The sequence below is a fragment of the Lithobates pipiens genome, unplaced genomic scaffold (assembly GCF_037356315.1).
Source record: "Lithobates pipiens isolate NorthernLeopardFrog02 unplaced genomic scaffold, aLitPip1_a1.2 Scaffold_18, whole genome shotgun sequence".
In the NCBI taxonomy this organism is placed as follows: Eukaryota; Metazoa; Chordata; class Amphibia; order Anura; family Ranidae; genus Lithobates; species Lithobates pipiens.
Window position 1 is genome coordinate 59401484 of NW_027507758.1, and position 23975 is coordinate 59425458.

A 23975-nucleotide genomic window follows, 5' to 3' on the forward strand; every position below is an offset into this window, starting at 1 on the left:
GATGGACAAAATGCAAATCCTTTGGCAGCTAAAACTGTAAAAGTGGTTGTAAACTCACTTTTTGGACTTCTACCTATAGGTATGCCTCGAATAAGGCTTACCTATAGGCAGTGCAAATATCTCCTAAACGTGCGCCATTTAGGAGATACTTCACTTGTAGTCTGCCAGCGCATGCGCGGGGAAGAAACAAAACAAAGTGCCGTTTCTTCCCTAGCCTGTGCCATTAATAGCGGCTCCCATGTGCATACGTGGGAGTGACGTCACATGGCTCTGGGGGAATCACATGGCCCACGGCCTGGAAGGAAGAGGGGCCTGAAGATGGACACTGCCTACACAGGCTGGATTATTTTGCAGGTAAGTGGCACATAATGGGCTAGTATGCGACGCATACTAGCCCATTATGCTATTCATTTGCAGGCTTTGCAGCGAGCAAAAGAGGACGTAAAACCATCAGGTTTACTATCTCTTTAATATACTGTATTTTATTTGTGGATTTGGTGGCTTGCCTAGAATTCAGCTGTGAAGTACATTGGAATCTCTACATGTGTATGATAGTTTTAGTCATTTACATACAGTCCCCTTTGGATAACAACTTTTTTAAGGTTGTGTGTGGCTGCATAAAAAATTAAATAAAAAAAATATTTCATTCAAGACATAAGAAAATTGGATTGTGAGAACAATTTTTTTTTTCTTCTTTTTTTATTTTTTTATAAGCCTTAGGCTTTGAATTCATAAACACCAGAATCGGATGTTTCATGTGTCATTGTAGCTCATCGTCAATCACTATAGCTTACTGCTCATGTTATAAAATAATATTAGAACTGCTTTCTCTAATACATGTAGGAACTAAGTGAAGATGTATATTGCTTTTTCTTTCATCTCTGCTTCCCTGTTAAAACCCTACCTCTCTAATATTCAAGACTTTTATTAGAAACTTGCTATAAAAAGCACATCTACCCTATAAACCTTATAGGTTGAGAAGCGGAACACTAGCATTGAGCAGCAGAAGTCATATAGTCTTTCTGATGGGAAGAAGTAAGGCCGCGTACACACGGGCGGACTATCCGTCCAACTAAGTCCATCAGACAATCCGACAGACAGTCCGTCCTACTTTTGAATGAACGGACTTGACCACACACGACGAACAGACAGTCCGCTGAAAGCTTGCGCGATGACGTGTACAGCACGTACGACGGGACTAGAAATACGACGTCCAATACACTGCAATGCAACCTTCGGCCGTGTAAATCCTTTCTGAGCATGCGCCATACTTAGTCCGTCGAACTAGCCTACTCACGAGCGGACTGTCCGCTGAAACCAAGTTTGGACGGACAATATTACAGAAATTCCGAAAGACTTAGTCCGCCAGACTGTCTGCTGAAAAAGTCCGCTGAAGCCCACACACGAGCGGACTGTCCACTGAAACACGTTTTAGCGGACCAAGTCCATCAGACAGTCCGCCCGTGTGTACGCGGCCTAACACTTTTCATGCTGTCCCTAGAACTATAAAGATACGGTAGGTGCATAGTCACACATCTCTAATGATTATGATTTATGGCAATTTCCTTTTTATAGTGATTCCTGTCATTCCTCAGGCTAGTCCACCTAACAGTACTTGGGCATAGATGCTGTTGTAAGGTCTTTAATAATTCAAATATAGCAGCTGTGAAACTCAAATGATCTGCTTTAAAGTAGAACTATAGGCAAAACCTTTTCTTTTCACATTTTGAATAGAGCTAGTGAGGGTTTATAACCCCTGTAAAAAAAAATGTTTTGCCCATCTGGGTCCCATTGGGAAAATTTACCTTCACTTCCTGTCCCACAGCCAAAACAGGAAGTGAGAGGAAATCCCTGCAAATTAAAGTGCTTGTAAAAAAATAAAAAATATAACAAATACCATGTCATACCTGCTCTGTGCAGTGGTTTTGCACAAAACAGGCCCCAATCATCCTCTTCTGGGGTCCGTGGCCCTCTCTCTGTGCCCCTCCCTCTTGCAGAGTGCCCCCATAGCAAGCCGCTTGCTGTGGGAGCACTTGTGCATGCTCGCACCCCCCGCTCCCACCTCGCTGTACCTCAGCCAATCAGGAGGGAGAGACCTAGGAGAGACTGCATGAAGGTAAAGAACCTTCAGCCTTTACAACCACTTTAAAGGAATCCCTTGGGGGACCTCCAGGTCACCAGAACTAGTGTCCCTATTGGGAAATTTCCCCTCTATTACTTTTCTGAGGACAACCCAAAATGTGGGGTTTTCTTTCTGCTTTAATTTTCAATAATAACGGTAAACAGACAAATGGAGATGAGGAATCTCCCTAATGGGGGCACAGAGAGCAATAAAAACTGACAAGTATTATAATCCATCTCTACGGTGCCCAAAACAAAAAAAACAAAAAAAAAAAAAAAGTTTGGCATTTAGTTAAACTTTAACTTCACCCCCTGCTTTCCCAATCAGCTGGTATTTGAAAAAATATAATTTTGGTCAATTGGGAAAGAAGGGATGATTGTATAAATGCAGACTGAACACGGACAGCCTTTTAAACATAGTGTTGATCTTTACAGAGTTTTCACAGCTGCTATCTAGGGATTGCTAGGAGGCCACAGGTTGCTACAGGTTTCTTGAGCTTTGGATGATTGACCTTCCATTTAAAGGTGCTTGCATGGTTTCAATGCCAACACCACTTGGTGAAGTCAGCAGCATGACACCTGATGATCTTTTTGGTGATCTGTAAGGGGAACATTCTGACTACAATGTAAGGAGATATTCTTCCAATTGACCCCAAATAAATTGGTTTTAGCAGATTTTCCCAGAGACCTGAAAATTATTTCAAGGGTTCCTTTAGGGCAGAGATCTCTAAACTATGGCCCTCCAGCTGTTGGGGAACTACATATCCCATGAGGCATTGTAAAAAGCTAACATTCACAGACATGACTAGGCATGATGGGAATTGTAGTTCCTGAACAACTGGAGGGCCGTAGTCTGGGGTTCCTGCACTTTAGGGTAAAAAGGATGAGAAATACTGTTCTACAGACATTGTTAATTGGGAAGAAATAATGAATGGCGTCAGCCACTGTAAAAGTGAATATGTGCGCTTAGTTGTCTTGCTGTTATGTAGAGGCACCCTTATGAAGTTCACTTTAAAGATGGGACAACATACTGAACCTTGCGGCCCTGGTCTGAGCTTATGTTTCTTCCAATGAAGAGTGTAAAACAAGGAAGAGTCTAATTAAAATCAAAATGCAATCATGCGACCATTTCAATATCTCTCTGTAATTGCTTTTATTGACTTCTCCCTTTCATACATCATCTCTGCTAAAAGTTACATTTTAATTGTCAATTGACTCAGTAAAAGTGCTCTGTGCACACTTTAGAAAGGAAATAATTCCATCAGACCAACTTTTGCTATTGTCCAGCAATCTCTGCTCAGAGGCGACACTTGACCTTGTCATGTACTCTGAGCTCATATCCGATACAGTATGTACTGAGGGGCATTTACTACTGTACATAACCAGCAAAGTCACCACTGAGGACACAGCTGAAGGGAATATCTTTTTTTAAGTATATTAATATGCATCAGTTTAAAGTCCAAGTTCACAATTACTACCTTTGTGGATATTCAAATTTTTAGGCATTTGCCAAAACTGATATTGCATGGTACAGATTTAAAGCAGAGCTTTACTGTCTCGGCATTAATTATTTTGAATCCTTATTATGCCAGCATTAGTAAATGCATAGAAATATATAAAAGTATATTATATTTACATGTTGTAAATTTTTTTTTTTTTTTTTTTTTTTTTTTTACTTTTTACATTTTTTCAATTGCTTTCTGGTTTCTGGCCTAGGCCAAAATGAGGCCATACATCCCAGGAGTTTCCATTTTTTCCCTTTATCTGGAAGAGGGAAGGAGGGTCTTTCTCAGCTATGTACTGGGCTAAGGGCAGATGGATTCCAGGAAGTAAATGCTACACAAATTATCTGCCCTTACTCAAGATGGCAATGGCTAGAAATGCTAATGTTTTAAATTTTTTTAAAAGCGAGAAGATGTGGATGGATGGGTGTGTTTGCATTAAAAATGAATTAAGTAGCATTCTCCATTTGTGTTGCAAACAATTAGGCTGGGTTCACATATATGCGAATTGGATGCATTTTAATCCGCATCCAATTTGCATGACATGTGAATGTAACCGGCTCTCAATGGGGCCAGCTCACACAAGACTAGGGCGGCCACTGTGCGGTTTCAAAAAGGGTCCTGTGTGTTTTTGGGTCCGGTTGAGGTAGGTATTCAGGCAAAAATTTTCTCTTGAACAAAAAACGCAATGGACCCCAGACTGCAAACCACTGCTGACTTTTAATATATGGACACTTACCTGTCCAGGGAGCCCACAATGTCGGCACCCCAGCAGATCTTCGGATCGGCTCTTGGGTGCTGCCGCCGCCATTCCTGCTTAGTGAACCAGGCAGTGAAGTCTTTTGGCTTTGCTCCTGGTTCCCTACTGTGCATGCGCGAAGTGTGCTGCACTTTCTAATTGGCCTGGCAGCAGGGGGAGGAGGAGGGGAGCCGAACTTCCAAGAGATCGAGCCGCGGCCTGTTTCCAGAAGTGGGGAAGGGGACCTGTCAAAAACAGGTCTCCCATTCCCCCCTCCCCCCTGAAAGGTGCCAAATGTGGCACCGGAGGGAGGGAGGAAGCATATAAGCGAGAGTTCCACTTAATTTAAGCAGCCTACAGGTCACCATTAGCAAAAAAACAACTTCAGTCCCCCCCCTAGCCTCCAAAGTGTAAGCAGAAACCCTTACCACTCTAGCTCTTCCTCTAGTGTTCACAGCCTTCTACCCAGGACCTGGTGCTGGTTGTGCAATAAATCCCTACATTAGAGGTGCTAACAGTAGGGCCCCATTTACATCTATAGCGAGTTTCTGCAAAGGCAGCATTGCAGAAGATTTCAGGCAGGAGGTTGGAACGCCGGAGGAGGCTGCTGCCATCCGGAAGTAAACACCTAGGGAGGAGAGGGGGTCCAACTTTGTTTAAGATAGGGGGCTAGGGAAGGGAGGGAGCTTTGTAAAGAAAGAAAGACACCTAGTAGCATCTCTGCATACCTGAAGTCACTGCTACTACTACATGCAAATCTCTGGTTCTGTTTGCCAAAGCTGCTGTACTTCCTAGTGACCAAGCTTACATGTCCCAACCTGCCTCATGCTCATTCCCACTGGTGGAAAATGTTATAGCCCAGCTCTAAAACTTTGTCGGTCGGATATTCCGACGGAAACAGTCCGATGGAGCCCACACATGGTCGGATTATCCGACAACACGGTCCGATCGGACATTTTCCTTTGGAATGTCCGACCGTATGTACAAGGGCTAAGAATGGTGTGGGCTTTGCTGATCAGAATGGCCAGCGTTCAGGCCTAGCAATAGAGACTGCAGCCTAGTGTTGGTGATGCCTAGACTTTATACCTCATAGCAGTTCGATTTTTCTCTGACATAGTCACTGATGATTTAGCTTTCAGATCATGCATGATGCTTTTCAAATGGAAGATAATGGCTGAAATATCCAGTCAAGTTTGCACACCCAAGGCAGGCCATACACAGTGCAAATTTCTTTCCGGGGGGGGGGGGATTATATATGTAGGAGAATCTGGCAGGCTGTTTGATCGATCAATCAACTTAGTACATTTAGCCTGCCCCTTAACGGTTCGAATCTTGAATCTCTTGCTGAACTGGCTGAGATTCAAACTGTGTATGGTTGGCCTAAGAAAGCTGGGGCAGAGAATGTGTACCATGGTTAGACAGGGCCTGCATTCTTACCTATAAACATTCCCTAATTTGATTGCCCTTAATGGATAAAATAATGTTTCCCTTTAAAGCCTGATTCTAACTTATAATTTCAAATCCCCTGGCATTTTTTAAATGTCTGTTTGCATATCTTTTTTTTTTTTTTTTTAATGGGTCTTCGGTTCAGTTGCTTGACAATCACGGTCCTTCTCCCTCGAGTGGTAGGCTGGTACTCCATGAAGTAGCAAATTCCCCTTTTTGTCCAGGGTGCCTTGATATCCTTGCCTTGATTTATTTTCCTCCACTAAAGCAAATTGGACCATGTTTTTTATAGCGTTTTTATTCCTTTTGGATCATCTGTGGATATAGGATTGTGTACATGGAGGCTTACTGTTTATTATATTTATTCATTTTTTTTCTGTTGGGTTAACTAATGGACTTGTATCTTTTTTTCAACCTTCAAACTATATAACTATACCTCTAGGGGTTGTATACTTAATATGTGGACCATTATGATACCCGGAAGAGGACAGGCACTAGGACGGTAAGCCTGTGAAGAGAAGGCGACGAAGAAGGACCTTAGTATTGTAGTGAGAATTGGGCAATGGAGTGTAAAAATAAAACCTCCAAAACTGAAATTAGGCAGACATGATGCACTAGCTTGGAATAAGCATGCTGAATGAATGGGAATCCAAACTTCACTGGGTACATACTTTTTAGGGATGTGTAAGCAGGCGAAGATGAGCATGATAGCTCCAGAGATTTCACCCACAGAAATGGTAAGGTAGCTCTTGTGTTTTTCTTCTATAGCACCCTCCTAGGTAGGTTGCTAGGAAAGCTAGGTAAATTTAGTTATTTTCAGCTTCACTAACTAGTGGAGCAGTGTGTGATTGCTTTGGACTGTTCTGGGCTCTGAAGGCTGCAGATTTAATTTCTCCTCCCTGTCCTATGAAGAATTCCAAAATATGCAGGATAATTATGAAGGATACAAATCAGCAGCCTAAATATTTGTGGTCTCAGCCAATCTCTGGGGGAGGGTGCCCAGTAGGGGGTTAGAGAGTGCATAAATAGTCATGGGCCTGAGGCAGCCCTGTTCATATCCAGGAGAAGTGTCCAACCTGATGGGCTACTACCCTTCTGGGCAGCCCTGCTGAAAATTATACTTGCTCTCCACTTTGGCAGAGCTGGGAGGTCTGTTTTGCTAAAATATCTTTGAAACTAAGTGAGGTATTACACTGCGGATCCGGTCTGGGAGACTCACTGAAGAATTGCCTGTCTCATGATGGGGGGAGGCACCTAAGTATCCAGGAACATTGTGAGTACAGACATAAATGGTAACTATTGCTGCTGATCTGCTTAGAATATCAATTCTAGTTTTTTCCTGGCCAAGGGCATTACTGAAGATGTCCCGGTGCTGTTCAATTTATGGGCTTTTACTGGAGGAACTGCCCTGAGACATAGGGGTACAGTGAAGAGTGTCCTCAATCTATTGCTCAGTGTTCATTGAATATCCCACAGCTCCTTATGCCCTATCCTAGTTAATTTGCAAATAAATCTCAAAAAGATACTCCCTAGACTTCATAGAGCAGAAGTGTAACTGGTACTGGGTATAAACAAATTGCCACTGCCCTCATCTATAAGGGGCTTTAGCAGCAAGGCGCACATGGAAGGGCAACGCATGCAAAACAAAACCAAAGACATTCCAAACTCAGCTTACCGACCAGCCTGCAACCAACCGAATTGTAGGTGGGGGGCAACGGGACTGGTGGAAGGCAGTGTCACAGGTAGGGGACAGGTGGGAGGCAGTGTCACAGGTAGGGTGCAGCAGAACAGGTGGGAGGCAGTGTCACAGGTGGGAGGCAGTGGGACAGGTGAGAGGCAGTGTCACAGGGGGGCAGCAGGACTGGTGGGAGGGATGTCACAGGTAGGGAGGCAGTGAGACAGGTGGGAGGCAGTGTCACAGTTGGGAGGCAGCGGGACAGGTGGGAGGCAGTGTCACAGCTAGGGGGCAGCTGGACAGGTGGGAGGCAGTGTCACAGGTAGGGGGCCATTGGGACAGGTGGGAGGGAGTTTGACAGGTGGGAGGCAGTGTCACAGATAGGGGACAGCGGGACAGGTGGGTGGCAGTGTCATCAAGTAGGGGGGTAGCAGGACAGGTGGGAGGCAGTGTCGCAGGTGGGGGGGGCAGCAGGGACAGGTGCTGGGACAGGTGGGAGGCAGTGTCACAGGTAGGGGTTAGTAGGACTGGTGGGGGGGCAGTGTCACAGGTAGGGGGGCAGTGGGACACAGTGTCACAGGTAGGGGGCAGTGGGACAGGTTGGAGAGGTGGGAGGCAGTGTCACAGGTAGGGGGGCAGCAGGACAGGTGAGAGGCAGCGTCACAGGTAGGGGGGCGGCGGGACAGGTAGGGAGGCAGCCGGACAGGTGGGATGCAGTGTCACATACACCTAGGGAAGCACCGGTCCTCTCAGCTCTCACCTGTCCAGCAGTGCCAGGAGGGGTAGCTGTGTCTTTGTCCCATCTCCACAAGGATCTCCGGTGGCAGCTGCAAGAAAGGGGGGGGGCTTCTCCACCCTGACCTCCTCTTCCATGTAGCCCTTCACTAGCACCCACCCTGCACAGCCCGGCCCACACTGGTACCTGACCGGAGCAGGGCCTGCATGCACAAAAGAGGGGGGCTCCTCCATCCTGATGCCCTTCTCCATGGGGCCCTCCAACCCGCACACACACAATAGAGCAGGGAGGGGCTCCTCTCCCCTGATACCCTCCTCCATTGGGCCCTCTGACCTCACCGCACCCCCCACAGCGTCTGACAGCGGGCCCTGACCTACACATGTGGGATCCGCCCACCTCTCCACCCTACCCTTCATCCTGGCAGCTGGGCTGCTCTGATGGCAGCTGCCTCGTGTTAAAGATAGCCCAGGTTGTGTCCTGTGGTCCATACCCCTCGGACACGTGGGCCCCTTACATGTGTACCGGCTGTACTCCACTGATGGCGACACTGCCTGTACCACTGCTTAAAGAAAGTGTCTTCTAAAAACTGGCAGTAGGTTTGCGGTTGATTGAGTTGATTTTGAGTCCATTTTCAACGTGAAAAGGTCCAACTAGTTCATCTTTAATATTGCCAGCCCATACCAGTACCCAACCTCCACTTTGCTGGCTTCTGAGTCGAAAGTGGAGCTCTGTGCCGTTTTTCATTCAAGCCACAGGCCCATCCATCTACTACGTCAAGGGTCACTCTCATCTCATCAGTCCATAAAACCTTTGAAAAATCTATCTTCAGATATTTCTTGTCCAAGTCTTGACGTTTCAACTTATGTGTTTTGTTCAGTGGTGATCGGGTTTCAGCCTTCATACCTCGGTCATGTCTCTGAGCACTGAACACCTTGTATTTCTGGGCACTCCAGATGGGTTGCAGTTCTGGAATATAACAGCACTGGAGATGAATGGGTTCCTGGTAGCTTCACATTTAAAGCGGTTCTTCACCCTAAAGGGGAAGTTCCGCTAATCTTATCCCTCCCCCCCTCCGGTGCCACAATCGGCACCTTTCAGGGGGGAGGGGGGTGCAGTTACCTGGATAATCCAGGTAACTGCACCCACTTCCGGCCAGACCGCCGCAGACCCCCGCAGATGCTCCGCCCCCCCCCGTTGTGTTCTGGGAAACACACAGTTCCCAGAGACACAGCGGGGGACCATAAGAGACGCGCAGCGCGACTCGCGCATGCGCAGTAGGGAACCGGGCAGTGAAGCCGTCATGATTCACTTCCCGATTCCCTGACAGAGGATGGCGGCGGTGGCAGCAGCGAGACGAGCGATCGCTCGTCATCTGCCGCCGACATCGCTGGAACCTGGGACAGGTAAGTGTGATTTTATTAAAAGTCAGCAGCTGCAATATTAGTAGCTGCTGGCTTTTAATATTTTTTTTTTAGGTGCAGCTCCTCTTTAAACCTTCTCAAATATTTGGCAGTTAATTTGCATCTTTTTTTTTCTTCTTATTCTTCTTTTTTTTACTTTTCTTGCGACCCTATTAACTATTTGTAACGAAACGTTTGATGGTTCTGTGATCATGCCCCAATATCTTAGAAATTTCAAGATTGCTGCATCCCTCTGAAAGACTTTTTACAATTTTGGACTTTTCAGAGCCAGTTATCTTTTTTTTGGCTCATTTTGCCCAAGGAAAAGAAGCTGCCTAGTTATTATGCACACCTTGATATAGGGTGTTTGATCTTCTTAGGCCACACCCTCAGTCATTACACAAATACACATCACCTGATATGTTTAGGTCCAGTAAGCATTCAAGTTTATGCAGCTTGGAGTTGGACAATGTTGATAAGAATGATGTTTTGGTCAAAATACTCAGTTGCCTGATAATTGTGCACACAGTGTACATGGGTAAGCTACAGAACCCCGCTAAGGCACCCCCGTATTTGTTACTGGGTGCCTGGCTGCTGCTACACTAGTGTGAAAAAAAAGAACATGGGACAAAACCAGCGGGCCCATTCGGGGTGAGCGGTACACTTCTAGCAGGTTCTCTTTTAATCTTGATATTGGTCGATTGATAGGAAGTATGTTACTTTCTCTCATTAGCAAATTTCTGCATGCATGTTCACTTTTTTTTTTTGGGAAGTTTTAGCTAAAAGATTTTCTTTAAAAAGAAGTAAAAGATGAAGATATATTATTATCTCTGGTTATAAACTCCCCGATGTAAGTCTAGCCGCCTCCTGGAAGAAAGGATGAGAAAGATGACTTGAAACGATTATTGTTGCTGTATGTTGGTGTGCCCTGAATATCCATCTAAATGGTAATGAAATGCAAACACAGCTCTGTATTTGTGTACGCTGTCTTCCCTGCCTCATTATGATAAGGTGAAAATGATAGAACGTATGGCATCTGATACGCTGCGAGGAACACAAATCAGCCAACCTAATGGCATTTTTCGGTCAGCTCTGTGCCGATTGTAGCTACACAAGACAAATAATAGCTTTGCTGGGTGATCATTATTTCCATAATGATGTACAGCCAGCCTGCTGAACAGTCACGTTCTCACAGTTTAATATTGTTCTTCACACCTCTTTTTTTTTTCATTCCCCGAAATGAGCAATAATGCAGCATATGCATGCGACAAACGCAGGATTTCCCTGAGGGGGATTCCTCATTTCAAACAGAAGCTGTACTCTGTATACAGGTGCAAAAAAGGAGAGTCGCCCTGGGGCTTTAAATGAGGTGGTCACAGTTAGCCACTGAGTAACAAGAGTAATAGTAGTATAAATAATTGTTAAAATGAATGTACATACATGGATAATATAGCATATTAGCTCAGCCAATGGATTTGCACATAATAAAGAGAATAAATAAAGTTGATACAAACATACAATACAGTATATACAAATGCACGCATCAGAGAACCCGAAGCGCGTTTCGCGAGATCATTGCTCGCTCATCAGGGGTGGATGCGGATGAGATGTATCTAAATAGACAAAAAGATGTGTCACAGTGGTAAATGGAAGAACAATGGCAGAATGGGCCAGAGCAAAACGGCCCAATACTTACCAATGAACGAAACCAGAGTTTCCATCGCAAGCCAATCAATATACACTTATTGGGATTTTTTTTTTACCAAGAATAGAGCAGCAGAATACATTTTGGCCTAAATATATGAAGAAATTAGTTTTTTACATTTTTTTATTGGGTATGTTTTATATATTTTTTTCTCTTATAAAATAAAAAATCCAGTACTGGTCAAATACCACCGAAAGCTAGCTCTAATTGTGGCAATTGCCAGTTAAAATAGCGCAGTGCCAAATAGCAAAAAATGGCCTGGTCATGAAGGGGGTAAAAAAGTTATTAATGTTTTATCTGCTCAAGAATAAGCTGCAATGTATTCCAGTTCTTGGCTTAGATATCCTTTTAACTTTTGCCTAGCTCATCATAGACCATTTATCATTGCAGTTTTGTTTTACAAAATGTTATTATTTTATTAAGCTGGCTTGGATAATCCAAGTATGCATGTTCAAAAACTGCAGCAGCACTATTCAAGGGAGGCCGAATGAATGAATAATGTACAAATCAAATATATGATAATAAATGGTTAAAGGGGTTGTAAAGGTAAAAATTTTTTCACCTTATTGCATTCTATGCATTATGGTGAAAAAACATCTGACAATACTGGCCCCCCCGTTATACTTACCTGACCCCTCGAAAGTCCCACGCTCGTCCCCGACATCCTCTTTGCCGATCAGCCTGGCCACTGATTGGTTACAGTGGATGGATTGAAAGCAGCGCAGCCATTGGCTCGCACTGCTGTCAATCGCATACAACGATGCGGCGCGCCGGGGGCGGGGCCGAGTGATACAGCGAGCGGCTATAGCCACCGACTGTATTACGGGAGCGCTCCCGCAAGCACTCCACATCATGAGAGGGAGCTCGCGTGAAGTTGTGGAGTCCTTGCAGGAGGGAGCCAAGACAGCCGCCGAGGGACCCCAGAAGAGCAGGTTCGGGGCCACTCTGTGCAAAACGAGCTGCACAGTGGAGGTAAGTATAACATGTTTGTTATTTAAAAAAAAATAAAAAAAAATCCTTTACAACCCCTTTAATCAACAGCTAAGCAAAGCTAAAGTGAACCTGCCAGAAGTTGGGTTATGTGTGATTCTGAATATTCAGCCTTACATTATTATGAATGTGTAGCCTTACCCCTGAAAAAATGTATATTTACCCCATTTTTTTTAGCTTTACTTAATCTGTCTGAACATGACGCTAGACCACTGGTCTCCCAACTCGGCTCACGGGCCAGAGGTGACCTCTTTGCTTGTCTTTATCTGGCCCTTGGGGAACTGCCCCCCCCCCCCCCCCCACCACCACCACTGATACGAGGCACTATTCCTTCCACAGACACCAACAATGGGGCATTATTCCTTCCACTGACACCAACAATGAGACACTGTGCCTTCCACTGACACCAACAACGAGGCACTATGCCTTCCACTGACACCAACAATGAGGCACTATGCTTAACGCTGACACTAACAATAGGGCACTATGCCTTCCACTGGCACCAACAATGGGACACTATGCCTTCCACTGGCACCAACAATGGGACACTATGCCTTCCACTGACACCAACAATGGGGCACTATGCTTAACGCTGACACCAACAATAAGGCACTATGCCTTCCACTGACACCAACAATGGGGCACTATGCCTTCCAGTGACACCAACAATGGGGCACTATGCCTTCCACTGACACCAACATTGAGGCACTATGCCTTCCAGTGACACCAACAATGGGGCACTATGCCTTCCACTGACACCAACATTGAGGCACTATGCCTTCCACTGACACCAACAATGAGGCACTATGCCTTCCACTGACACCAACAATGAGGCACTATGCCTTCCACTGACACCAACAATGAGGCACTATGCCTTCCACTGACACCAACAATGGGGCACTATGCCTTCCACTGACACCAACAATGGGGCACTATGCCTTCCACTGACACCAACAATGGGGCACGATGCCTTCCACTGACACCAACAATGGGGCACGATGCCTTCCACTGACACCAACAATGGCCCACTATGCCTTCCACTGACACCAACAATGGCCCACTATGCCTTCCACTGACACCAACAATGGCCCTCTATGCCTTCCACTGACACCCAATAATGGGCCACTATGCCTTCCACTGACACCAACAATGGGGCACGATTCCTTTCACTGACACAGGCAATGGGGCACCATTCCTTCCCCTGACACCAACAATGGAGCACTATTCCTCCTCGTACTTGACCACAGGTGCTTTGCATTTTTTTTTTACTCCCGCTGACCACCAAGCCTGGGACATTGTCTACTACTGATGCTGAAGAATTTTCTACTATCACTAGCCACAGTCTGCCCCCCCATAAAACTCAAAAAACTGTCCATTTGTTTAGAAAGTTTGGAGACTCCTGCTCCAGAGCAGTGGTCTCCAAACTGTGGCCAAGGGCTTTATTGCCCCCACTGTTAGCATAGTTTCTGCTGCTTATACTAACAATGGAGCACTATTCCTCCCACTGACACCAATGATGGGGCACTATTCCTCCCACTGACACCAATGATGGGGCACTATTCTTCCCTCTGACACCAATGATGGGGCTCTGTTTTTCCCACTGCCACCATTGATGGGGCATTGTTTTCTGCCACTGAAACCAGGACATTTTCTACTCCCTCTGCCCACAGTCCGCCCCCCCCCCCCCCCCCCCGAAGTTTGAAGGATCGCTGACTGGCCCCTTGTTTAGAAGGTTTGGAAACTCCTGCTCTATACCATCAAATTAAAGGTCATCTGAATTTATATTTTTAATAAACTAAACACGTTTCTGATACAAGACAAAAAAATCAGAGGGAACAGATCTATAGCTTGCAATAAGCAAAGCTCATGCTCCCTACTCATTGGATAACTCCAGCTCTGATCCAGCAGGCAGCATGTCAGACCTCTGGTGAGAGACCACTGCTTCCACACAGAGCAAGGCACCTCATCTACAGCATGCTGGCAAGGAACAGTCACTTCTACTCTGTGGCTGCTTTCTAAAGAAAATAACTATTATGCCCTGTACACACGGTCAGAAATTCCGATGGAAAAAGTCAGATCGGATTATGTTGTCGGAAAATCCGATCGTGTGTGGGCTCTATCGGACTTTTTCCATCGGAATTTCCGACACACAAAGTTTGAGAGCAGGATCTAAAATTTTCTGACAACAAAATCCGATCGCATAAATTCTGATCGTGTGTAGACAATTCCGACGGACAAAGTGCCACGCATGCTCAGAATAAACTAAGACGAAAGCTATTGGCTACTGGTCCGTTTATAGTCCCGATGTACTTGTTTGACGTCACCTTGTTCAGAACGATCTGATTTTCCAACAACTTTGTGCGACCGTTTCTGACAAAATCCGTCGGAAAAAATCAGATGGATTTTGTGGTCAGAATGTCCGACTGTGTGTACAGGGCATAATAGCCTTGTCTATTTGGACAAAAACTGAGTAGATCTTTTAGATGGCTTAATAAATCCAAAGGAGATTGTGATGTGTATGGTCAGCTTTAGGCCTCATGCACGCTGGCCATCAAAAATGACACTTTTGTTTGCTGTGTTTTTTCTTTCTGCCTCTAAACTCCTCTCATCGTTAGCCTATGTGTCCCTGCAGACATAGGCATTTACAGTTGATTAGAGGCAGAAGAAAAAAAAACATCACATGTGCACGTGATGATAATATCCCATTGATAATATTGCACGCCATATCATTAACAGTCCATTCACACAGGGTCAACACGACTTCCCCAGGCCAGACGACTTTAATAAAAAATATTTTTTTTTTAAAACGGCATGGGTTCCCCTCCAAGAGCATACCAGGCCCTTCAGTTCTGGTATAGATATTAAGGGGAACCCCGCGGGGTTCCCCTTAATATCCATACCAGACCTGAAGGGCCCTGGTATGGAATTTCGGGGGACCCCCACGCGTTTTTTTTTTTTTTCTTATTTTTTTTTTCTTAATGCTAACATGGCCTGTGTGCAAATAGCCTTAAAGAAAAAAGAGAGGTTCACCTGTTCAACTTATGCAAATGAATCTACGCGGCTTGACATTTACTAAGATTTTGCCGGCGCAGTGAACAAAAGCATTTGAACATGCAGCAAATGGGCATATTTGTTACTTGGACAGTTATATCTATACTTCCTCACATCACCAACATCATTCCCATAATATTAGCACTTCCAGCTTATTTTAATTCTGAGTTGAAGAATGCGTGCGCCAGGTCTATAGCGGCGCACAGATCGCGGCCGCCCGTGCGCTGGCTTGGCTTGTAAATGGGGAATTGCGCTGTGTTACAGGCGCAAATGCTTTTGGAATACAAAAAACATTGTGTCTTCTCCCCTGGCCATCAGATCAGCGGCTGCAAAAGTGAGAGTGGCATTCCCTCGCCACCATCTGTCTTAGCAGTTTGAAGTACTGACCGGGATTTGGTATATCTACATATCAGGGTTAACCCCTTGTCTTCAGGATATAAGGCGGTACTGTTATTATTATTCTTGCTATATTCCAATGATGAAGTCCATTACATCTGACTGAGTACTAATTGTTTTTATACCTCTTTGTCGGACTGTTGTGAACTTTTTCTGTGTATTTTATCAAATTATCTTTTATCATTTAATTTATTTTCGTCTGGTCCCATTGAGAGCGTTTTTTAGTATATATTTCCTGAAAATATGCATTTGATAAACAGCTGTGCAGATATCACATGGCATAAAAAAAATACAACTGACACTATTTTATTCTTCAGGATCTCTGCTTTCAGAAAATATATGCCTTTTAAAGTGATTTCTAGCAAAATATGCAGCTTTTAGCATGCAAGGAATGCCCCGGCAGGCAAGTGGTTAAGTGGGCTATTCCTTTTTTTTGTTATCTTGTGTTGTGTTGAGTTCTGCTTTTGGCTTGTTGTGTGTCTGGATTGTACTGCATGAACTATGCATGACTTCAATGTGAGAGCAATATTGTAGGATACTGAAGGGCATGTGTGTTCAATAGATATTTATTACTAATTTAGCATTGCAGTGTCATTCTCCTTCCTACAACAGCTTTGTCTGTCATTCCTTACACTCTTACAATCTAAGTGTCCGGAGCTGTTGTTATAGTCAAAAGGCCCGTGACATAGGACAAGGAACTGTGACTTTTCCAAATATACTAAGGCTGGGTTCACACTAGTGCGAATTCCGCATCCAATTCACATGAGAGGAGACTGTGGCCTGCTCTCAATGGAGCCGGTTCACACATCTCCAGAGCGGCCGCAGAGCGCACAGCAGGAGGGTCCTGTATGCCTTTGGCTCAGTTTCAGGTCCGAATTCAGCCAAAAATTTGGACCTAAGTTGGACCTGAAACGGTGAACAGGGACACACCACCCCCTGCTGTGCCCATGCGATCCCAGCTTGATACCTTCATCACTGGTTTACCTGAGCATAGGTGTGATCTTCCCTGTCCTCCTTACTAGCGTTATTGACTGTATTGTGGTATATGTTTGTGTCTTTCAGGTGGTCTGGCATTGGCGCAGGTACTATTCTTCTATGTGAAATATTTAGTTCTGTATGGACTTCCGGCACTTCTTCTACAACTGGATGGTTTGAATCCGCCAGCTTTACCTCGCTGTGTCAGCTCAATGTACAGCTTTACTGGCATATGGAGGTTAGTCATTCCTAATTACCATTATTTTAATGATTTTCTTCTTTTAAAGTCATTTTACACAATTACTTCTACTTATGCTGTCTGCTAAAAAGAAAAGAAGCATCTTTAGGCATATTAAAAAGGCACTAATTAATGTAACTCTATAATCATTATTTATTATATAATTAATATACAAGCAGTACCTGAATGTGACCTGGTATAAGCCTCTTGCAGTCCCTGTACAGCAGAGCTGGGGTGTGAGAGGCAAAAGCAGAACAAGTTCATATGCTGACAAGGTGCATCTGATAGTAGAAAAGAGTAAAGGGAAATAAAGATGAGCTCCTCACTGTGCTGCTGGGGTTTAAAAAAGTACAGTGGAGGAAATTACTGTTTTAAAACAGTATAAAATCTGGCAGTTAAAGCTATTTATGCTGTTTATCTTTAAAGCGGTAGTAAACCCGCAATTTATTTTTTTTTTTTAAACCTGCAAAGCAAAATGCATAATGAGCTAGTATGCACCGCATACTAGCTCATTATGAAATACTTACCTTAGAACGAGGCCCCGACATCTGGCCCGATCCACGCCGAGGGAGCCGACATGCTCCCTCGGCGTCTCTTCCGGGTATCGCGGCTCCGGCGCTGTGAGTGGCCGGAGCCGCGATATCGTCACTCCCGCGCGGGAGATTTCAGTCCGGCCGCACGAGCGCTGCCGGATTTTCACGGAGAGAACCCCCTTGTGCGCATGCGCCGCTGCAGTCAGCGGCGCATACCGAGGGGAATATCTCCTAAACCGTACAGGTTTAGGAGATATTATTTTTACCTACAGGTAAGCCTTATTATAGGCTTTCCTGTAGGTAAAAGTTAAAAAATTGACCATACTACCACTTTAAAGAGGAAGTAAACCCTTATGGGTTTACTTCCTCTTTGATTCCCTGCAAAGGTAAAGCATAATGGACTACTATGCATCGTATAGTAGTCCATTGTGTGTCACTTACCTGACACAGGAGCCAGCGAAGTCATCGCTGTCCCCTGTAGTCCGGAGCATCCATCTTCTTGGTGGGTCTTGCTGCTCCGGCACTGTCATTCGTTGGAGCCGCGATGACGTCACTCCCGCGCATGCGCACGGGAGCCGTCACTCGCGGCATATCGCCGTTAACTGTGGCGCGCTCAGTGCGCCTGCGCACCGCTGTCTACGTTGCCTGTCTTTCGGCAAATATCTCCTAAACCGTGTAGGTTTAGGAGATATTTCTTGGACCTACAGGTAAGCCTTAATCTAGTCTTACCTGTAGGTCAAAGTTGGTTGTAAGGGTTTACAACCACTTTAATGGACTATTAATTTTTGCTATTTTTGGAGGACTGCTTTAAAGTGAAACTGTGGCCACGTTTAACAATGACATGTATAATGCAATTTGTGAATAATATTAAGTCCCCAGTAAAATATAGTTTTACTATCTGTTGACCCTGCCAGTAGAGCTGTTGATTTTCCACTTCCGGGAACAGGGTGACAGTGTTGTTTTTTTCTGCAGTGAGATTGCACAAAGCCAAAGAATCACTGTGCTTAGCTATATAATAATAGAATAGCTGCCAACACAAAATTTGAGTATGCATCCGAGTAAGCTCTGCATCGGGATCCCTGTTCCAGAATATACGGTTTCCCCTCCAGATGCCTGCTCAGTTTAGTTTTAATCCCCAAATCCTGTGGTGTTCTGGCATTCAGGTTTCCACCAGCTCCTGCAGTCTAAAACTCCACCCATTTCACCGCCTGTTTTTTGTTTTTTTTGTTAAAATAATAAATACAGTGCATGCAGAAAGTATTCATAGCGCTTCACTTTTTCCACATTTTGTTCTGTATCAGCCTTATTTCAACATGAATTAAATATGTTTTTTTACTCCAAATTTTACAAACACTACTCCATAATGCCAACGTAAAAGAAGTTTGTTTGAAATCTTTGCAAATTTTATAAAAAATGTTAAACCAGGAAAATCCCATGTACATAAGTATCACAGCCTTTGCTCAGTACTTTCTTGAAGCACCTTTGGCACCAATTACAGCCTCAAGTCTTTTTGAGTATGTTCCTGCAAGCTTTGCACACTTATTTTTGGGCAGTTGCTCCCATTCTTCATTGCAGGACCTCTCAAGCTCCATCAGGTTGGATGGTGAGTGTTGGTGCACAGCCATTTTCTGATCTCTCCAGAGATCTTCAGTCGTATTCACTTCTGGGCTCTGGCTGTGCCACTCAAGGATATTCAGAGTTGTCCCGTAGCCACTCTTTTGTTATCTTGGCTGTGTGCTTAGGCTCGTTGAAAGATGAACCATCGCCCAAGTCTGAGGTCCGGAATGCTGGGTCAGGTTTTAATCAAGAATATCTCTGTACATTGCTGTAATCATCTTTTCCTCACTCCTGACTAGTCTCCCAGTTCCTGCCACTGAAAAACATCCCCACAGCATGATGCTGCCACCACCATGCTTCGCTGTAGGGATGGTATTGGCCAGGTGATGAGCGGTGCCTGGTTTCCTCCAGACATGAAGTTTGCCATTCAGGCTAAAGAGTTCAATCTTTGTTTCATTAGACCAGAGAATTTTGTTTCTCATGGTCTGAGAGTCATACACGTGCCTTTTGGGAAACTCCAGGTTGAGGCGTGGCTTCCCTCTGGCCACTCTACCATACAGTGTTGCAGAGGTGGTTGTTTTTCTGGAAGGTTCTCCTCTCTCCACAGAGAAATGCTTGAGCTCTGTCAGAGTGACCATCGGTTCTTGGTCACCTCTCGGACTAAGGCCCTTCTCCCCCAATCGCTCAGTTTGGCTGGGCGGCCTGCTTTAGAAAGAATCCTGGTGGTTCCAACTTCTTCTATTTATGGATGATGGAGGCCACTGTGCTCATTGGGACCTTCAATATGGCAGAGATAATTTTTCTGTACCCTTCCCCAGATCTGTGCTTTGATACAATCTGGTCTCGGAAATCTACAGGCAGTTCCTTGGACTTCATAGCTTGGTTTGTGCTCTGACGTGCGCTGTTAACTGTGGGACCTAAGTGTCACGGCAAAGGCTGTGAATATTTATGTGCATGTGATTTTTTTTTTTTCATTATTTTTAATACATTTGCAAATATTTCAAACAAACTTTTCACATTGTCATTATAGGGTATTGTTTGTAGAATTTTGGGGGAAATAATGAGTTTAATCCATTTTGGAATAAGGCTGTAACATAAAATGTGGAAAAAGTGAAGCACTGTGCATACTTTCCGGATGCGCTGTATGTTATACTTACTTGTTCTGTGCAATGGTATTACAGCCCCAAACTTACTCTTCTGGGGTGCCCCATAAGCGCTCTTATCTCCTCCTCTTCTCTGTACGCCACCATAGGAAGCCGCTTCTTATTGTTGCTTCTGAGACAGACTGTATGTATCCATAAACACACAGCACCACTCGGACCACCTCCCATTGCTGCCTCTCTGTCCTGTGAATGCAGGGAGAGAGGAGAGAGCCGTTACAGGCGGACACAGTGCTGGATTGGGTAAGGACTTGGTAAGTAATCTGGAGGGGAGGACAAACACTGGGTTATTTTTTACCTTCATGCAGAGAATGCTGTAAGGTAAAATTATGTTTAACCTTTAGAACCACTTTCACATCTATTGGGCTTTTTTCAAGTTGAGTCTAGAGAGTTGCTAGAGGGACTCTAATGCCCCATACACATGATTGGACTTTCTGCCAACAAAACCGTGGATTTTTGTTCGAAGGTTGTTGGCTCAAACTTGTCTTGCATACACACGGACAAATGTTGGCCAACAATTACGAGTGTGGGAACGCGGTGACATACAAGACTTACGACGAGCCGAGAAAAATGAAGTTCAATAGCCAGTGTGGCTCCTTCTGCTTGATTCCGAGCATGCGTGAACCTTTGTGGGAAAGACTTCTGTACACACGATCAGACTTTCCGACAACAAGTTTTGTTGAGAGCCTGCTATCAAACATTTATTGGCGGAAAGTCTGACAGCAAATAATCGATGGAGCATACACACGGTCGGATTTTCCGACAACAAGTTTTGTTGGCGGGAAATTTGAGAGCCTGCTATCAAACATTTATTGGCGGAAAGTCCGACAGCAAATGATCGATGGAGCATACACACACGGTCGGACTTTCCGACAACAAGCTCACGTCTAACATTTCCCGTCGGAAAATCCGACCGTGTGTACGCGGCATAAGGGTTATTATGGTATTTGAATTGACCATATAATTGTAGTGTGCAGTCCCCTCCATTTAGCACTCACTTAAACCTTACTGAATTGGATTGTCTCAGTATCCAGAGGACAGTTGTCGCTTACTCTGTATGACATTCAATCAAACTCTTGCATTGTGTAAAGTTGTTATTGAGAGTATTTTTTCAGAACAAAACGATAGGCTAATCCTTAGCTGAGAAATATGATGGCCAGGTCACATTTTCCTTGAGCCTTGCCACTTCCCCTGTTATGCAGAATGCCAGTCTTTACTTAGGACCCATAAATGATGGAACTGTCTTGTCTGTACTTATTACAATGATTCTATTCTATTACCTCCATATTTCCAAGAGTTTCAAATGCCAAGATTTAAACATGTCTACGTTGACCTTTAGCAGCTGCAGCCGATAGCTTTGTGCAAAATATTGATTGGGAGCTGCAGCCAACATGTTGGTAGTTTGTTAACCTTGAATTAGACAGCAGTTCCTGTAAGTTCGCACTTCCATCCAAGGGAATACGTATAAAGGTTTACAAAGTGCTTCTGTCAAGACGAGCTGAAATATGTACCAGGACATGACTTCCACCATCTCAATGAGTCTAGAGCCCAGCAATGTTCACCAAAAGATTCCCTCTTGAAAAATTCAAAGTCACTTTGATTATGATAACTCATTAGTCTCCGATCTCTCCAGCTGCTTTGGTGTAATAGATAGAACGTGCTGAAGCCTTCTGACCTTCGCTGACATTGGCTCTACACATCACACTCTACCAATTAATTACAAGAGAAAACATGGCGTGCTTCCTATAGGGGAGAGAGAGGTGAAGTCTGGGTGAGAGGACCATGCCCCCAGCTTCATACAGACATTGACAGACAACATACTGTGCGTGTGTATTCCCAATCTTCATTGTTTTACATGATATGCAGTGGGTGAACACAATGCTAACACAATAAACAGCAGCATAAAGATGCGTAATAACATTCTTCTGCTGTTCAAATTAACGATGAAGAAGGATAAGGGAAGGCGCCTTAGGTGGGGATCTTTTATTCTCTTTCATCTTTCACTGTTCTTAATTTTCTCAGTTATAAACTACCAATTTTATTTTCTTCAATTCGTTCCCTTCATGCTTCTGAGTGTTGCTCGCTATGTGTTTATACTTACCTTCATCACCAATCCAGCGAGCTTAACTGTGCCGCCCCCTGCAGAGCCACACAGCCTTTTATCTGAAAATGGCCACTTATGTATTGCGTATGTGTGCCACAACCTTATTCATCAGAGTATGGCTTTCCAATAGAAATTAACTGGGCTGCGGGAAGCATTTGTAGTAAAAGGTGGCCATTTTAGGACAGAAGGCTGTGTGGCTGGACACCAGGTAGCACAGTAAAGATCACTAGGTTGGGGCTAAAGGTAAGTATAATGCCTAATGAGTAAACTCATGGAGATGGAGGGAACTAGTAAAAGGAAAAAAAAAAAATATATAAAAACAGCTGTTCTTTAAAGCTTAACGTTACCTGAAACAAAAGATAAAACCAGCACAAGGGATATTACTTACCTTAAGTGAGATGTGTCTCTCGTGCTATCCACCTCAAAATCTTCCTTCTCCATTGCCAACCTCACCCCTGTAATCTCCTGATGCAGTGGTGCTCTTTAAAACAAAGGGGTTGGGATGGACTGTCATCAAGTGTATCCAACAGTGCCTGCCCTTTCCATCGTGCTGCTCCATTCATAGAAGCTGTTACTACAGTTTCCATAAATAAAACAGGATTTTGAATGAAGGATGGACAGATGATCACAGATCACGTTTTATTCACGGAAGATGGGATAAAAAAGGCGGACATAGTCAGGCACTCTTGATGAGAGTAAGAGGAAGATTTTAGTGAAGAAGGACACAGCAGCACAAGGGAGATATCTCATTTAAGGTAAGCAATGTCCCTTGTGCTGTTTTTTTTTTTTTTGTTAAAGGGGTCCTTTTTGGGTTTTCACATCACTGACATGTCCTAACATGCACTATTCCTTTTTGGCTGTCCTGTGGCAAGATCCCCTTAGGGTCCAGAAGACAGATGGAGTGATGACATCAGGACTTGCCTGAAAAGAAAAGTGATTAACATTGTATTTGCCGGAAGACAACTGTCAAAGAAGGGATTTTTCCTCACTTTGGGGAGATTTCTGCAATTTTTCTGTCGTGCTGTTGAGATTAGAAAGAAGGGCTACAGACAGATTGTAACTCTTCCCCGCACTAAACTTAGCAAAGGATTGTAGTGTACTGTAAGGGTTATTTTTTTTATGTTTGTGTGTGTATATATATATATATATATATATATATATATATATATATATATATATATATATATATATATCTATATATATATATATATCTCACAAAAGTGAGTACACCCCTCATATTTTTGTAAATATTTTATTATATCTTTACATGTGACAACACTGAAGAAATGACACTTTGCTACAATGTAAAGTAGTGAGTGTACAGCTTGTATAACAGTGTAAATTTCCCCTCAAAATAACTTAACACACAGCCATTAATGTCTAAACCGCTGGCAACAAAAGTGAGTACACCCCTAATTGAAAATCTTCAAATTGGGCCCTCTTAGCCATTTTCCCTCCCAGTGTCATGTGACTCGTTATTAGTGTTACAAGGTCTCAGGTAGGAATGGGGAGCAGGTGTGTTAAATTTGGTGTTATCGCTCTCACTCTCTCATACTGGTCACTGGAAGTTCAACATGATACCTCATAGCCAAGAACTCTGTGAGGATCTAAAAAAAAGAATTGTTGCTCTACATAAAGATGGACTAG

At 44.1% G+C, this 23975-nt stretch overlaps 1 protein-coding gene across 1 annotated transcript in view; it reads left to right on the forward strand.

Annotated features, from left to right (window-relative positions):
• Positions 1–23975, forward strand: part of HHAT (hedgehog acyltransferase) — a 568477-nt gene that overhangs the window by 152172 nt on the left and 392330 nt on the right. The window contains exon 8 of the mRNA XM_077485722.1: positions 16824–16974. Coding sequence (XP_077341848.1) covers positions 16824–16974 — 151 coding nt within the window. The remainder of the gene's footprint in view (positions 1–16823; positions 16975–23975) is intronic.